We start from the raw sequence: 18,570 nt of genomic DNA, 5'->3' as shown, positions 1-18,570 counted from the left end.
GACTTGAATTCGGGTTCTTCCTACCGCGACCCACGGTCAAGTTCCCAGGACCCACTCGCCCAGCGCCGGACGGGCAGCCCGCGGGGACCCGCGCAGCCCGGCCGTGTCCAGTACGCAGACTCGGACCAGGCCCCGCCCCTTACAGCCCGGCCCCGCCCTCGCCACCCGGCCCCGCCCACCGGCCGCCTGGCGAGGAGGAGGGAGGAGGTGGAGACGGTGCTCAGCTTGGCTGCTGCCCGTGAGCGGGCGGCGCGGGGTCGCTGGCCCGTGGGGACGAGGACGCCGGATCTCCGAGCTCGACGGATCCCTCGGCCCCGACACCGCCCCTCCCTGCGCCGCTCTCCCTGCGCCGACGCCGGCGGCTGGGCGAGGCCCCCGTGCGCCCTCCCGCGTCCGGCTCGCCACCCTGCGGAGCCGGCGGCCCGGCCCCAGCGCCCCCGCGCCCCGCGCCCGCGGCCATGGCCGGCAACGTGAAGAAGAACGCGGGGCCCGGGGGCGGCGGCGGCTCCGGGGGCTCGGGCCCTGGCGGTCTGATCGGGCTCATGAAGGACGCCTTCCAGCCGCACCACCACCACCACCTCGGCCCCCACCCGCCGGGCGCCGTGGACAAGAAGATGGTGGAGAAGTGCTGGAAGCTCATGGACAAGGTGAGGGCCTGGCGATCGCGGGCGGGGGGCGTGGGCGTGGGCCGGGGCCGGGGCCGGCGCTGAGGAAACGGGAAGCGGGGGGAGGGGACGTGTCAGGCGAGGCAGGGCGGCGCTGAGCCGGGGTGCTGGGCTGGGAGTGGGGGTCGCGGGGCGGGGAGCCGGGTGGCGGTGGGGGAAGGGCCGCGGCAGCTGCGGGTGGGGACGTGGAGGTGGTGCGTGTGGCGTGGCGAGACAAAGGGGCCTGGGGTGCAGGTTGGCTGGGGAGCCGCCGGGCGGAAGTGCAGTGGGGGTGCGGGTTTGGGGCGCCGCGCAGGGCGCAGTGATGTGGGTCACGGACTTGCCCCGGGAGATGGGAGGCGGGAGGAGGAAGTGTTTGAGTTCCCAGCTCAGCTGGGAGTTGCTGGGAACTTATTCCTGGAGCGGCTCGGCTGGAGAGACCGCGGTCGGGACCACCCCGCAGGCATCTGGACTCCGGTTGCCGTTTAGTTTTCTTTCTCCTTAAGGGTAACACCAAGATGAAAGGAATAGGTGTGTTTCACTTGCCTCCCCGCCAGCGCTGGCTCAAGTTTGTGTCCTCACGAGCCTGGCGGCTACCCTGCGGGCACACCTGTGAACGGATGAAACCACAGGTCTAGCTGCAGCCAGGACCTTGGGGAAGGTGTGCACCGGCCGAGCGTGCTAAGCTGCAGGCGAGCTGCTCAACTTCCTCCTTACACCCGCCTGGCTGGCTTCTGCTTTGTGTAACGGACTTGCCTCCTCACTACAGCACCTGACCACGCCTGCTCCACGGGCTGCTTTGATTACCTGTTAAAAATTTTTTAAAAAAAATATATCTTTTATTGATTTCAGAGAGAAAGGGAGAGGGAGAGCGAGAAACATTAATGATGAGAGAGAATCATGGATCGGCTGCCTCCTGCACGCACCCCACTGGGGATCAAGCCCACGACCCGGGCATGTGCCCTTGACCGGAATCGAACTTCAGTCGGCAGGCTCATGCTCTATCCACTGAGCCAAACCAGGTAGGGCTAAAAAATTTGTTTTAAAGCAAGTTTGAAAAATAACACCATTATATTAGCCACTTTAAGTTTGGCCTTTGGGAGAACTTTACTTCCTGGTATTTGTGTCTATATAACGAAATACAGTAGTTAGTCCCAAGTACTGAAGAGTGTTTTGAAGCAGTCTACAATTTGTTCGAGAGAATTCAATACTATAGTTCCTTGATCTCTTTCACATTATTAATAACTTGTTTCTGCTAAATGTATACTGTAAATGAGAAGTGATTAGAAGGATCTGGCACATTGTAAGAGAATGGTGTTATTTCCAGAGTAAAACTGGTTATTTTCTGGTCCAAGATTTCTCTTCTCAAAAGTATTTCATGTATTGTTTTGGATTAGAAACGACTAATAAAAATGATTATGAGCCCTAGCTGGTTTGGCCCAGTGGATAGAACGTAGGTCTGCAGACTGAAGGGTTCCAAGTTCGATTCCTGTCAAGGGCACATGCCGGGGTTATGGGCTCGATCCCCAGTGGGGGGTGTGCAGGAGGCAGCTGATCAATGGTTCTCTCATTGATGTTTCTATCTCTCCCTCTCCCTTCCTCTCTGAAATCAATAATAAAAAATGATTATGAAGCACTTGGCAAATATAAACGTGCTATATAAATGCTTAATAAGTCCTGTGTGTGAGCTAACAATCCTGTAGTGCGGTGGTTCTCAACCTTCCTAATGCCGCGACCCTTTAATACAGTTCCTGATGTTGTGGTGACACCCAACCATAAAATTATTTTCGTTGCTACTTCATAACTGTAATTTTGTTACTGTTAATGAATCGTAATTTAAATATCTGTGTTTTCCGATGGTCTTAGGCTCTAAGTCGTGACCCACAGGTTGAGAACCGCTAGCAGGGTCGCCTAAATAATTTCATGGTTGGGGGTTACCACAACATGAGGAACTGTATTAAAGGGTCGTGGCATTAGGAAGGTTGAGAACCACTGCTGTAGTGCATACCCGTGGTTTCAGAGCCACTTTTTCTCATGTTAAATTGATACTGTAATTAATGACACAAAGATTACTTAAAATCTTTATTGTTGAAAGTATTACATAGGTTCTCTTTCCCCCCCATTAACCTCCTGTAGCCCGCTCCTGGCCTCCTCCACCCCCTCAGGCTCAAGTATCATTATTATTTGTTAATCCTCACCCGAGGATATTTTTTCCATTGATTTTTAGAGAGAGTGGAAGGGAGGGAGGGGGGAGAGAGAGAAAAACATTGATGTGTCTGGGTTGGTTGCACCCCCCCATGCACCCAGAGGCGTGCCCTTGACTGGAATTGGAACCCTTCCGTGTGCAAGCCCAGCTCTAATGACTGAAACACATGGCTAGGGCAATGATACAAATATTTTTATGTTGATTATATTGGGTGTTGTAGTGCTCATTTTGTTATTAGAAATTTTAATAAAACTGTTACAGAAAGTTAGGCATGTAAAGGGAACTTTAAGTGCATTGACATTTTATTTTTTTAAAATATATATTTTATTGATTTTTTACAGAGAGAAAGGGAGAGGGATAGAGAGCTAGAAACATCGATGAGAGAGAAACATCGATCAGCTGCCTCCTGCACACCCCCCACTAGGGATGTGCCTGCAACCAAGGCACATGCCCTTGACCAGAATCGAACCAGGGACCCTTCAGTTCGCAGGCCAATGCTCTATCCACTGAGCCAAACCGGTCAGGACAGCATTGACATATTTTAGAAAAACAACATGAATGCTAGGAGGAGGGGCAGAGGAGGTGGGAATGGGAGATATCTGTGATACTATCAACAATAAAAATATGTTAAAAAACAACAACAGTCCTGACTGGTTTGGCTCAGTGGATGGAGCGTCGGCCTGTAATCTGAGAGGTCCCAGGTTCGATTCCGGTCAGGGGCATGTACCTTGGTTGCGGGCATATCCCCAGTGGGAGGTGTGCAGGAGGCAGCTGGTCGATGTTTCTCTCTCATCGATGTTTCTAACTCTCTATCCCTCTCCCTCCTCTCTGTAAAAAATCAATAAAATATATTTAAAAAACAACAACAACACAAACCCGGTTGGCATGGCCCAGTGGTTGAGCATTGACCTATGAACCAGGAGGTCACAGTTCGATTCCCAGTCCGGGCACATACCTCGGTTGCAGGCTCAATCCCCAGTGTGGGGCGTGCAGGAGTCAGCCGATCAATGATTCTCTCTCATCATTGATGTTTTTATCTATCCCTCTCCCTTCCTCTGTGAAGTGAATAATAATAATAATTTAAAAAATACGAACGTGTTCAAAATCTGAAGTTTGTAGGTTTGCATTTTAGGGATTTGCAGTTAGGACTAAAATGGTTCTTCTGGTATAAAAAATGTTTGTATTTCTAATTAGTCTCATATAAAATGTGTACGCAATGTATCAAAATTGTATTGATTAGAGACCTCTTCTTAAAAATAATAAACTTCAATCAAACTTTTGAGTTTCTGTAAAGTAGTCCAATATAAGATCCCTTCTTAAGTCTTACCGCTTCATCTATTTAAAGTATGTGTGTTAGTTTTTTTTTCTTCTGCAGAATGTTTAACTATTTGGGAAGAACAAGGAGGACTCAGAGTTTTGTGTGAAGGTGATTTTTAGGTGTTGACAGTTTCGAGGAGAGGAGGCTCTGGCTTTTCCACGTCAGTGTAGGGAGAGGGTGTTTTACTCTCAGCTGCTTGTCCCGGAAGGTGGCTTGTGGTCCTCGTTGAGCTCTGTGTCACATATTACTGGTTGTGCTGGAATGAAAACTTCAGTTCTTTCTGATGTATGATAGGTTCATACTATTTCCAGAATTTCTGAATATTTCTGCAGTGTTGTTAGGTCACATGATCTCCTTGACTTTTGACATTTTGAGCATAGATGTTCTCTTTTTTCACTATATTTATTGTTGAAAGTCTTAAATGTGACTTCAGGTGGTCTGAGTGGTGAAGAACTTACTGTCAAATCCATAGGTTTCACACATTTATTGAATTTAGTTCTGTCACCATCTCATACATGTTTTTTCCTTGTCAATGAAGTGAGATGAATATTATTCCAGCTGATTGTTAAGCAGTTTATTGATTTAGCACTGAAAATCTTTAGTCTCCTGCCCTCTTGCAATATTGGATGTATGTAGATGGAGAAGTTGGCATAGTCATAGGTTCTGGGCAACATAGGCCCAATTCACTAATTCATTCATAGGCTCAGTTTTTTAAACCATTGTGGAACTTAAACTGGTTGGAAAATACTTGTGCTACAATGCTTGTTATTAAACAAAAGACATGCTCAGCCCCTAGTGTGTGTGTGTGTGTGTGGTGTGTGTGAGTATGTGTGTGTGTTTTAACCAACTCAGAATATTGTGTAATGCCTGTATAAACACTTGTATGTGAAGAGAGTGGCTAGTAAAGAAAGTACTGGACAGGGGAGTGGAGAGAGACATCATATAAATTCCCTTAAATGTAAATATAGAAGTATGAAGGCATTGGTTTAGCGAGACACTCAAAATTCCATTAGGAAGTAGAGCAGGAGGTGGGACACTTTTCTGTCAGGGGACAGATATTAAATATTTTAGGCATTGCTGTCCACATACTCAGTCCTATATTCTTGGTTGTTGTTTTTACAACACTTTAAAATGTAAAAGCTACCCTAGCTGGTGTGGCTCAGTGGACAGAGCATTGACCTGTGGACTGAAGGTCCTGGGTTTGATTTCGGCCAAGGGCACATGCCCAGGTTGCAGGCTCAATCCCCAGTAGGGGGTGTGCAGGAGGCAGCCGATCAATGATTCTCTCTCATCATTGATGGTTCTGTCTCTCTCTCCCTCTCTTTTCCTTGCTGAAATCAATAAAAATATATTTTTAAAAAATGTAAAAGCCATTCTTAGCTTGCAGGTATACAAAAAGCTGTAGGCTGTGGTTTACCCACTTCTGAAGTAGAGCATCATGCTGGCAGAATTTTAGGTCAATACTATGTTTTTATTTTAAATAAGTTTACATCATTAAAACATTAAGGTGTTGATTTTTTAAAAAATTGGATGTAATTTATTGGAAAATGCTTCCCTTTAAAGCATGCGTTCAAAAACAGTGTTTTCAGCTCCAGATTTTGAAAAAACCCAAGCCTGCGTCTTCCAGGTGAGTGGTGGAAGGACATCTCTAAAATGTTTTAATTATCATCATATGCATCATTTAATCAATTGAATAAGTAAAACCAAATAACATTGCTTGAAACTTAAGTTAAAAATCATATAGGGAGATGGTTAGCTTCACAGGCCACACACCCAAAGGGAAGTTTCAGCAGGCACCAGATCCTACAGGGTGAATTTTGCTTTGTGTGGTTAGCTCTTTTTTTTTTTTTTTTTTAAATATATTTTATTGATTTTTTACAGAGAGGAAGAGAGAGGGATAGAGAGTTAGAAACATCGATGAGAGAGAGACATCGATCAGCTGCCTCCTGCATGCCTCCTACTGGGGATGTGCCCGCAACCCAGGTACATGCCCTTGACCGGAATCGAACCTGGGACCCTTCAGTCCGCAGGCCGACGCTCTATCCACTGAGCCAAACCTGTTAGGGCTGTGTGGTTAGCTCTTGCATAGCAACTCATACACTGTGGTTGGGGTCAAGCCTCATAGTCAGCCAGGCTGAAGGCCAACCCCATCCACGGGAGGTCAAATAGCAATCAAGACAATGACAATAGGAGGGCTCACATAACCCCCACAGAAACCCTTCTGGAGCACCCTGACTAAATGATCAGGGAGACTGTACCACTGAGCCCCGCAGGGTACCTGCTACATAAGGCCACCCTGCCAGGACTGGAACACAGGGCAAATTGACCTGATGCACAGAAATAAATGCACAGAGACAGCCAAAATGGGGAGACAAAGAAGCATGCTCCAAACGAAAAAAACAGAAGAACCCCCCAGAAAAAGGATCTGCCAGATACAGAGTTCAAAACAATGGCTGTAAGGATGCCCAAGGAACTTAGGGGAAGAGTGGATGAACTCAGTAAGAACTTAACGAAAGAGATACGAAGCATAAAAAAGGACCATCAGAGGTGAAGAATACAATATCTGAAATGAAGAATACACTAGAAAGCCCTGGCTGGGTGGCTCAGTTTATTGGAGCATTGTCCTGTACACCAAAAAAGGTTGCAGATTTGATTCCCGATCAGGGCATATATCTAGGTTGTGGGTTTGATCCCTGGTCAGGGTGAGTACAGGAGGCAACTGATCAATGTTTATCACATCAATGTTTCTCCCTCCCCCTCCCCCTCCCCCTCTTCCTCTCCCTCTCTCTCCCCTCCCCTTCCCCCTCCATCTCTCCCTCTCCCTCTGTCAAATCAAACATATCCTCAGGTGAGGATTAAAAATACACTTGAGGGACTCAAAGGCAGATTAAATGAAGCAGAAGATCAAATCAGTGATATGGAAGATAAGATAGCAGAGAATACCCAATTAGAACAGCAAAAAGAAAAAAGTATTTTAAAAAAATGAGGAACATTTAAGGGACCTCTGGTACAACATGAAATGCAACAACATCCCCATCATAGGGGTACTAGAAGGAGAATAGAGAGAGCAAGGGATTGATAACCTATTTGAAGAAATAATGACTGAAAAATTTTCAACCTGATGAAGGAAAAAGACACACAAGTCCAGGAAGTGCAGAGTCCCAAACAAGATGAACTCAAAGAGGCCCACACCAAGACACATCATAATTAAAATGCAAAAGATTAAAGACAAAGACAGAGCCCTAGCTGGTTTGGCTCAGTGGATAGAGCATCGGTCTAAGGACCAAAGAGTCCCAGGTTTGATTCCAGTCAAGGGCAGGTACCTTGGTTGCAGGCTCTGTCCTGGCCCTGGTCAGGGCTCCTGCAGGAGGCAAGCAATCAATGTGTTTCTCTCACATCGATGTTTTTCTCCGTTTTTCCCTCTCTCTTCCATTCTCCCTAAAAAAATTAACAGAAAAATATCCTTGGATGAGGATTAAAAAAAAAGATAAAGACAGAATCTTAAAAGCAGCAAGAGAAAGATAGTTACCTACTAGTACAAGGGAGTTCTCCTAAGATTGTCAGCTGATTTCTCAACAGAAACTGCCTGCCAGATTAGGCTGAAATATTCAGTGATGAAAATTAAAGATTTACATCCAAGATTACTCTGCTCAGCAAGGCTATCATTTGAGATTGAAGGAGAAGTAAAGGGCTTCCCAGACAAAAAAAGGCCAAAGGAATTCATCACCACCAAAACAGTATTTATAATGTGTTAAAGGGACATTTTTAAGAAGAAAGAAAAAAAGAGGAACATAAATATGAATAAGGAAGTGGCAATAAATACATATGCATCAATAAATTTATTTAAATCATAATTTTTCAATTACAGTTGATAGACAATACAGGGGTTGGCAAAAATAGGTTTACAGTTATAGTACACATAAATAATACAGTGACTAAGAAATCTATATATATAAAAGGCTAAGTGACTGTCTGACTGTCTGACTGGTAGCTATGATGTGCACTGACCACTAGGGGGCAGATGCTCAATGCAGGAGCTGCTGAGCTGCGGTGACTTGGCAGTGGCGGTTCTCAGGTGATGCAACCCGGAGCCCGAGAGGAGGGAGTGTGATTCCAGGATGTGTCACCCAAGAACTGCCCTCTTGCAATCCAGGACCCCTTGGGGGATGTTGGAGAACCGGTTTAGGCCCAATTCCTGCAGGCCAGGCCAAGGAACCCCACCTGCTCAAGGCTCTCTGCTCACTCCACAGATGCTCTTCGAGCCATGGCGCCGCCTCAGGTGTGGCTGGTGGCAGGGGGGGGGGACTGCGGGAGGTTGGCTTCAGTGTGTGTCCAGCCCGTCTCACCCAGTCCTGCCGGCCACATTCTAATTAATTTCCTTTCAATGTGCATGAATCTGTGCACTGGGACACCAGTATTAATATAAGAGTAAACTCTGTTTTATTTACTCACAACTGTAAATCTACTTTTCCCACCTCTGTATTATATTGGTTTCAGGTGTACACCCCAGTGATTAGACATTTGATCACCCCGATAAATCTTGTACCCATCTACACCATACATAGTTATTATGATATTATTGACTATACTAGTGGCCCGGTGCATGAAATTCGTGCACATTAAAAGGGGATTAATTAGAGGAAATAATTTAATATTGCTATTTGCCCTTTCTCTATAATAGAAGTGTCAGAGATGAAAGAAAATTAATAAAATGTATATGAAAACCTTCCTCCTGTCGGAGTCTGGGGTACACCACAGGACCCAGAGTCAAGTCCCTGCCCACCCACATGCACCTCAAAATCGCGTGAGACCCAGACCCGGCCACCACCCCCCTCATTGGGATAGATCCAGACCTAGCTAGTCCCACCCTTGCCAAGCCCCGATGGGCAGGGAACATAGCCTCAAGTCCCCTGGCCCAGCACCAGGACCGGGAAGGGGGTGGGCATGGCCTGAGGTCCCCGGGCCCAGACTGGGGTGGGGGGGCATGCCTTGAGGTCCCCCATTAAGCCCCACCAGGTGTGGGACATGGCCTGAGATCCCCTGTCAAGCCCCGCTGGGTGGGGGGCATGGCCTGAGGTCCCCTGTCAAGCCCCCTCAGGTGGGGGGGCAGGCGCAGCCTCAGGTCCCCCAGCCCAGCACCGGGAGGGGGGAACAGCCTCAGGTCCCCTGTCAAGCCCCATCGGCAGGAGGGTGGTGCCTCAGGTCCCCCCTGGGCAGGGTGCTCGGCCTGAGTTCCCCCGACCCAGCACTGGGTGTGCACCTTGAGGTCCCCTGGCTCAGTGCTGGGGCGGGGGGTGCAGCCTGAGGTCTCCCGGCATGGTGCTGGGTGGGGGGCTCAGCCTGAGGTCCCGTAGCCCAGCACCAGGACGGGAAGTGCACCTTGAGATCCCCTGTAAAGCCCTGCCAGCCTGAGGTCCCCTGTCGAGCCCCATGGGGGTGGGGGAGGGCGTAGCCTCAGGTCCCTGCTGATTGCTTGTTAAGGCTCCTTATGGGAACTTGGCCTCAGCTGTGGGTGCAGCCATCTTTGTGACAGAGTGATGGTTAATTAGCATATTCCCTCTTTATTAGATATGATTCCCTATGCTGTACTTTAACAGCCCTGTGACTATTCTGTAACTCTATTTGCACTTCTTAATCTCTTCACCTTTTTCACCTAACCCCAAGCTCCCTCCCAATCACCCAATCATCAAAATGTTCTCTGACTCTGTTCTGTTTGTTCATTTATTTTGTTTTTTAGATTCAGTTGTGTGTGTGTGTGTGTGTGTGTGTGTGTGTGTGTGTGTGTATATATATATATATATATATATATATATATATATAGCCATCTTATTGTTCATATGTTTGATTTTTGATTTTTCTTCTTAAAAAAGACTTTAATATTTTATATAATGCTGGTTTGGCAGTGATGAACTCCTTTTATCTTTTTCTTGTCTGGGAAGCTCTTTATTTCTTTTTCAATTTTAAGTAATAGTTTTGCTGGGTAGAGTAATCTTATAGATAACTTACTGGTTTTCTCTTGCTGCTTTTATTTATTTATTTTTATTTTTTTATTTTAATAAATCTTTATTCAGATTATTACAATTGTTTCTCCTTTTTCCCCCCATAGCTCCCCTCCACCCAGTTCCCACCCCACCTTCTACCCTTACCTCCCCCGCACTGTCCTCATCCATAGGTGTATGATTTTTGTCCAGTCTCTTCCTGAAACCCCCATACCCCTTTCCCCCTGAGAATTATCAGTCCACTCCCTTTCTATGCCCCTGATTCTATTATATTCACCAGATTATTCTGTTCCTCAGGTTTTTAATTCACTTGATTTTTAGGTTCACTTGTTGATAGATATGTATTTGTTGTTAATAATTTTTCTCTTTATTTTTTTCTTCTTCCTCCTATAGAATACCTTTCAGCATTTCATATAATACTGGTTTGGTGGTGATGAACTCCTTCAGCTTTTTCTTATCTGTGAAGCTCTTTATCTGCCCTTCAATTCTGAATGATAGCTTTGCTGGGTAGAGTAATCTTGGTTGTAGGTTCTTGCTATTCATCACATTGAAAATTTCTTGCCACTCCCATCTGGCCTGCATAGTTTCTGTTGAGAAATCAGCTGACAATCGTATGGGTACTCCCTTGTAGGTAACTAACTGTTTTTCTCTTGCTGCTTTTAATATTCTCTCTTTGTCTTTTGCTCATGGCATTTTAATTATGCTGTGTCTTGGTGTGGTCCTCTTTGGATTCCTTTTGTTTGGGGTTCTGTGCGCTTCCTGGACTTGTAAGTCTATTTCTTTCACCAGGTGGGGGAAGTTTTCGGTCATTATTTCTTCAAATAGTTTTTCAGTATCTTGCTCTCTCTCTTCTTCTGGCAGCCCCATAATTCTGATGTTGGTACGCTTGAAGTTGTCCCAGAGTCTTCTTACACTATCTTCAACTTTTTGGATTTTTTTTTTTTGCTTTTTGCTTTTTCGGTTGAGTGTTTTTTGCTTCTTTGTATTTCAATTCTTTGACTTGATACTTGTGTTCCTCTAGTCTGTTTTTGGGTCTCTGTATAATATTTTTTATTTCAGTCAGTGTATGTTTAATTTCTAGTTGGTCCTTTTTCATATCTTCGAGGGTCTCGTTATATTTATCGGCCTTTTCTAGGATATTCTTGAAAAGCCTTATAACCGTGGTTTTGAATTCTATATCCAGTCGTTTGTTTTCCTCCATTTCTTTCGTTTGTGATCTGTTTCTTTGACGCCGCATTTTCACTGCTTCCCTGAGTTGGTAGGGTAAATTTGTGTGCTAGGTTTCCAATATGGCCCAGTGGGTCTGCCTCCCCAGTTAACCTGAGGTGGACACTCTTGGTGCACCCCTTTGTGGACTGTGTGTACAGCCTTGTTGTAATGAAGTCTTGATTGTTGTTGGTATCACTGGGAGGAATTGACCTCCAGGCCAGTTGGCTGTAAGGATCAGCTGTGTCTATGCTGGGAGAAGTTTGGTGTTGGAGACAGCCTTATAGGATTAGACTTGCCAAATTGCAATAGCCTCTGTGCTCAGCTTGGATGGGGTGGAGTCTCAGTCTTGGCTTCCTGTCAGCCTTGCCCTTGCACGCACTCGTAGACCTCTGCCTTCCCCAGCTCCCGAGTCTCCGCCCGAGAGTCCAGACTCCCCCCACAAGAGCGTGGGTCCCCAGGGGCTCGCCTGGAACTGGGGTTCAGTGCAGTCAGAACTGGGGCTCAGTGCAGTCAGGAGCCTCTGACTCCCTTCCACTAGGCAAAGCCTGTGACAACCTCCGCTGCCTTTGTGTGCACTGGCATGTGTGCGTCTTCAGACCTCTGCTTTCCCCGGCTCCTGAGTCTCCGCCCGAGAGTCCAGACTCCCCCCACAAGAGTGTGGGTCCCAGGGGCTCGCCCGGAACCGGGGTTCAGTGCAGTTAGAACTGGGGCCCAGTGCAGTCAGGATCCTCCGACTCACTTCCACTAGGGAAAGCCTGTGGCAACCTCTGCAGCCTTTGTGCGCACTGGCACGCGTGCTCCTTCAGACCTCTGCCTTCCCCGGCTCCTGAGTCTCCGCCCGAGAGTCCAGACTCCCCCCGTAAGAGCGTGGGTCCCCAGAGGCTCGCCTGGAACTGGGGTTCAGTGCAGTCAGAACTGGGGTTCAGTGCGGTCGGGGGCTTCCTTCCCCCTTCCTCCAGAGAAACTCAGCCAGGCTCTCAGCCACCCTTCCTCTCTGCGCGCACAAAGACCCTTTGCCGTACCTCCAATTCTCTGTGAGCTTTTCTCTTTCCTTCTAGTTGTAGAATTTTCACTCAGCCAGCTTTCCTGTGGTTCTGGATGGTGTCTGTTCTGTCTTTTAGTTGTAGTTTTGAAATTGTTGTGCGAGGCAGCAGTTTAGGTGCTTACCTATGCCGCCATCTTGGTTTCTCCCTCCTCTCTTGCTGCTTTTAAGATTCACTCTTTGTCTCTTTAACCTTTTGTATTTTAATTATGATGTGTCCGGATATGTTCCTCTTTAGGTTCATCTTGTTTGGGACTCTGTGCTTCCTGGACTTGTGTACAAGTCTTTATCCTTTACCAGGTTAGGGAAGTTTTCCGTCATTAAAAAAAAAAAATTCTTTATTGTTGAAAGTATTGCATATGTCCCCACCCCCCATTGAACCCCCCAAGCCCCTTCTTCCCAGCATTTTTAAAAAATAGGCTTTTAATTTCTTATTCTCTTTGTTCCTTCACTGTTTTGAGTCTTGGCTTCATCTTCTCTACTGTTGATTCCCTGTAAATTATTCTTTTTATTTACATATGCTGCAAACTTGAACAGAAGCCAGTAATCACTTTAAATATAATTGGATTAAGTGCTCCAATCAAAAGACATAGGGTAGTCCTGGCTGGGTGGCTCAGTTGCTTGGACCGTTGTCCTATACACCAAAAGGTTGTGGGTTTGAGTCCCTGTAATGACACCTATCTAGGTTGTGGGCTTGATCCCCGGTTGGGGTGTGCACGGGAATCAACTGCGCAATGTTTTCCTCTCATATTGACTCTCTCTCTCTCTCTCTCTCTATCTCTCTCGCTCCCTCTCTTTTTCTCTCAAATCAATAAAAGCATATGCTCTGGTGAGGAAAAGAAAAAAACACATAGAGTAGCTGAATTGATAAAACAAAACCCATATATATGCTGTTTCCAAGACACTTACTTTAGATGCAGAGACACACACAAACTGAAATTGAAGGGATGGAAAGATTTCATGCAAACAAAAACAAACAAAAAAAGCTACAGTAGCAATACTTATATCAGACAATGTAGACTTTATTTTTTAATTTTTTAGTATATTTTATTGATTTTTTTTTTTACAGAGAGGAAGTGAGAGGGATAGAGAGTTAGAAACATTGATGAGAGAGAAACATCAATCAGCTGCCTCCTGCACACCCCATACTGGAGATGTTCCTGCAACCAAGGTACATGTCCTTGACCGGAATCTAACCTGGGACCATTCAGTCTGTAGGCTGACGCTTTATCCACTGAGTCAAACCAGTTTGGGCGACAATGTAGACTTTAAAAGAAAGGCTGTAGTAAGAGACAAAGAAGGACATTACATAATGGTAAAGGGATCAATTCAACAAAAGGGTATAACCCTTGTATACATTTTTGTATGCAACATAGGGCCACTGAAATATATAAAGCAAATATTGATGGACATAAAGGGAGAGATCAACTCAAATAAGTAATCTAACCTTACAACTATAGGAACTAGAAAAAGAACAACAAAAAAAGCCCAAAGTGAGTAGAAGTAAAAAAAAAACCTATATAATAAAAGAGTATTATGCAAATTAACCATCACGCCACTACACCCACCAGCCACGCCAACCAGCCAATCAGGAGCCAATATGCAAATAAACCCAACCAAGATGGCTACCGCCACAGAGAGCAGGAGGGAGGCATGGGTTTCCCCGGCAATGGAGGAAGCCAAGCTTTCCGCCTGCCCTTGCTGGCCAGGCCTCCACTCAAGGCTACAAAGTTTCAATGATAGAAGATACATAAACCCAAACAGAAATGGGGGCAGCCATGGAGCTGGAAAGAGCAGGAGGCTAGGGTTGCCCCCGGCGATGGAGGAAGCCAAGCTTTTCCGCTCACCCTGGCTGGCCCAGGCCTCGCTTAAGGCTACAAAGTTTCAATTATAGAAGATACATAAACCCCAACAGAAATGGCTGCCACCATGGAGCAAGCAGAAGGCTTGGCTCCGCTCCAGGCTACAAAGTTTCAATTGTAGAAGATAAACAAACCACAGATACCAGGGCCTCCGCTTGGGTCGCCAGGGGGTGTGGCCAGCCTGCAAACCACCACAGGCCCCTAACCCAGGTTGCCTCATGCCCCAGGGGAACCCCTACCCTGATCTGGGACACCCTTCAGGGCAAACCAGCTGGCCTCCACCCGTGCACCAGGCCTCTGTCCTATCTAATAAAAGAGTAATATGCAGATTGACCATCACTCCAACACACAAGATGGCTGCCCCCATGTGGACACAAGATGGCCACCACAAGATGGCCAGCAGGGGAGGGCAGTTGGGAGGGACCAGGTCTCCAAGGGAGAGCAGTTGTGGGCGATCATGCCAGCAGGGGAGGGCAATTAGGGGTGACCAAGCCGGCAGAGGAGGGAAGTTGGGGCGACCAGGCCTGCAGGTAAGGGCAGTTAGGGGAGACCCGGCTGGCAGAGGAGGGAAGTTGGGGGCGACCAGGCCTGCAGGGAAAGGCAGTTGGGAGGGACCCAGGCCTGCAGGGGAGAGCAGTTGGGGGGGACCAGGGCTGCAGGGGAGGGCAGTTAGGGGTGACCAGGCCTGCAGGGGAGGGCAGTTAGGGGTGACCAGGCCTGCAGGGGAGGGCAGTTAGGGGCAAACAGGCTGGCAGAGGATCAGTTAGGCATCAATCAGGCTGGCAGGGGAGTGGTTAGGGGGTGATCAGGCTGGCAGGGGAGTGGTTAGGGGGTGATCAGGCTGGCAGGCAGAAGAGGTTAGGGGCAATCAGGAAGGCAGGCAGGTGAGCAGTTGGGAGCCAGCAGTCCTGGATTGTGGGAGGGATGTCCGACCTGCCCGTTTAGGCCCGATCCCACTGGGATCGGGCCTAAACGGGCAGGTTGGACATCCCTCGAGGGGTACCAGATTGGAGAGGGTGCAGGCTGGGCTGAGGGACAACCCCCCCCCACCCTTGCACGAATTTCGTGCACCGGGCTTCTAGTAAAGATCATAAAGATCAGAGCAGAAATAAACAAAATAGAGTAAAAAAAAAAACAATACAAAAGATCAGTGAAGCAAAGAACTGGTTCTATGAAAAGATAAGTAATATCCATAAACCTTTAATCAGACTCATCAAGAATAAAAGAGAGGACCCAAATAAATGAAAAAAATAAAAGTGAAGAAGTAATAACAGACACTACAGAAATACAAAGGAGTATAAGAAAATGCTATTAAAATTATATACCAACAAATTGAACCATCTGAAAGATATGGATAAATTCCTAGAAATATGCAATCTTCCAAGACTGAATTGAGAAAAAACAAAATCTGAACATACCAATTACAACCAACAAATTGAAGCAGTAATAAAAAAATTTCCCAACAAACATTCTGGATTGGATGGCTTCACAGATAAATTTACCAAACATTCAAAGAAGAACTAACTCCTATTTGAGGTGTTGGATGTCAACTAAATTGACTGTGGTAATCATTCCACAGTATAGCCATGTATCAAATCATTATTCTGTACACCTTAAAACAAAAGGATCCCTCTTCTTTTTGCTCTCTCCGTACCTGCTCCTATTGGCACTACCCACCTGCCTCCCCACCAAAAAAAGCACCTGAGTTAATTAACATCCTATATGAGAAGTAAGATGCAAATAATAGAATTTATGAATCAGTACCTATATATTAAAATTTTTTTTATTGATTGATTTCTGGAGAGAGAGGAAGGAGGAGAGAGAGAAACATTAATTTGTTGTTCCACTTATTTATTTATTCATTGGTTGTTACTTGTATGTGCTCTGACCGAGGATTAAACCCGAAACCTTGGTGTATCCAGACAGTGCTCTAACCAATTAAGCTGAAACAGTATATTTCATTGGGCTTCTTACTCCCTTTCTTCTTGCCTTTCTTCCTATGTTTGCCTGGTCACTAAATCCCAAGCAAGCTTGGTGTAAATTCTTATACTACAGGAGATTACGTTATAGTGATAAATGACTACATAAGTATGTACAGAGTGATAGATTTCAAGTTTAAATATAGCATACATGTTTCTTCTGTGCTTATCTTTTTTTTTCAATTTTTTTTTCCTACTTCTGTGCTTATCTTCTTAAGATTGTAAGCTCCACGGGGACAGCAGCTGTAGTCTGCTTATCTGCTGCATTGTCCAGTCTGGAGGTCTTACACAATAGTAAGTGCTTTGTAAATATTTGTTACCCAAAGTATTTACTGAAAGGGAAGGGTATTGAGATGGGAATGATTTTAATTACATTAAACTGACTTATTTCTTGCTGTAGCCCTTTAGTAATATCATCCGTCCATCCAACTGTCCATCCATCCATCCATTCCTTCCCTTTTTAAAAATTTTATTTTATTTGTGTATTTATTTTTTAAACATAATGGTTTTATTTTTTAAATATATTTTTTAATTGATTTCAGAGAAGAAGGGAGAAGGAGAGATAGAAACATCAATGATGAGAGAGGATCATTGATTGGCTGTCTCCTGCACGCCCCCTACTAGGGATCAAGCCTGTGGTCCTGGCATATGCCCTGGCCGGGAATTGAACCATGACCTCCTGGTTCATAGGTTGACACTCAACCACTGAGCCACATCGGCCAGGCCTATTTATTTATTTATTTATTTATTTATTTATTTATTTATGTGGCATGGAAAGGGAGGGAGGGAGGGAAGAAGGGAGGTGAGAGAGAGAAAGAAGGAAAGAGAAACAAGAAACATGGATGTGAGAGAGAGACATCAATTGGTTGCCTCCCACATGTGCCCTTACTGGAGTCGGGGATTGAACCCACAACCCAGATATGTGCCCTAGATTGGGAATTGAACCCATGACAGTTCAGTGTATGTGGGCAGATGCTCTCTCTAACTGCTGAGCAGTACCAGCCGAGGCTATCATCTGTTTCTTTATTTTATTTTTTTATTGTTTAAAGTATTACACATAGTTGTACATATATCTCCTTTTTCCCCCCATTGACTTTCCCCCAGCCTCCCCTACCCCACCGTTGCATGCCCTCATCCCACCCCCTGCCAGTGTCTTGTGTCCATTGGTTGTGCTTATATGCATGCCTTTTTTTAAAATAAATCTTTATTGTTCAGATTATTACAGTTGTTCCTCTTTTTTCCCCCCAATAGCTCCCCTCCACCAGTTCCCACCCTACCCCCTGCCTTTACACCCCCTCCCCCACTGTCCTCATCCATAGGTGTATGATTTTTGTCCAGTCTCTTCCCACACCCCCCACACCCTTTTCCCCCTGAGAATTGTCAGTCCACTCCCTTTCTATGCCCCTGATTCTATTATATTCACCAGTTTATTCTGTTCATCAGATTCTTTATTCCCTTGATTTTTAGATTCACTTGTTGATAAATATGTATTTGTTGTTCATAATTTTTATCTTTACCTTTTTTCTTCTTCTTCCTCTTCTTAAAGAATATCCTTCAGCATTTCCTATAATGGTTTGGTGGTAATAAACTCCTTTAGCTTTTTCTTATCTGTGAAGCTCTTTATCTGACCTCCCATTCTGAATGATAGCTTTGCTGGGTAGAGTAATCTTGGTTGTAGGTTCTTGCTATTCATCACTTTGAAAATTTCTTGCCACTCCCGTCTGGCCTGCATAGTTTCTGTTGAGAAATCAGCTGACAATCGTATGGGTGCTCCCTTGTAGGTAACTATTTTTCTCTTGCTGCTTTTAATATTCTCTCTTTGTCTTTTGCTCTTGGCATTTTAATTATGATGTGTCTTGGTGTGGTCCTCTTTGGATTCCTTTTGTTTGGGGTTCTGTGCGCTTCCTGGACTTGTATTTCTTTCACCAGGTGGGGGAAGTTTTCTGTCATTATTTCTTCAAATAGGTTTTCAATATCTTGCTCTCTCGCTTCTTCTGGCACCCCCATAATTCAGATGTTGTTGCGCTTGAGGTTGTCCCAGAGGCTCCTTACACTATCTTCAAATTTTTGGATTCTTTTTTCTTTATGCTTTTCTGGTTGGGTGTTTTTTGCTTCTTCGTATTTCAAATCTTTGACTTGATTCTTGCAATCCTCTTGTCTGCTGTTGGATCTCTGTATATTATTCTTTATTTCAGTCAGTGTATTCTTAATTTCTAGTTGGTCCTTTTTCATATCCTTGAGGGTCTCACTAAATTTATCAGCGGTTTCTAGAAGATTCTTGAAAAGCCTTATAACCGTGGTTTTGAACTCT

General features: G+C 45.6%; 1 protein-coding gene across 1 annotated transcript in view; it reads left to right on the top strand.

Annotated features, from left to right (window-relative positions):
* The first annotated feature begins 244 nt into the window (after positions 1 to 244).
* The window catches only part of CBL (Cbl proto-oncogene), a 122,837-nt gene continuing 104,511 nt past the window's right edge, over positions 245 to 18,570 (top strand). Inside the window, exon 1 of the mRNA XM_080642159.1 lies at positions 245 to 647. Coding sequence (XP_080498285.1) covers positions 459 to 647 — 189 coding nt within the window. The 5' untranslated portion in view covers positions 245 to 458. The remainder of the gene's footprint in view (positions 648 to 18,570) is intronic.

Source organism: Plecotus auritus (genome assembly GCF_963455305.1).
Source record: "Plecotus auritus genome assembly, chromosome: 9".
Taxonomy (NCBI): domain Eukaryota; kingdom Metazoa; phylum Chordata; class Mammalia; order Chiroptera; family Vespertilionidae; genus Plecotus; species Plecotus auritus.
The sequence above is the reverse complement of the archived record's forward strand: the minus strand, read 5'-3'. Positions and strand labels throughout refer to the sequence as shown.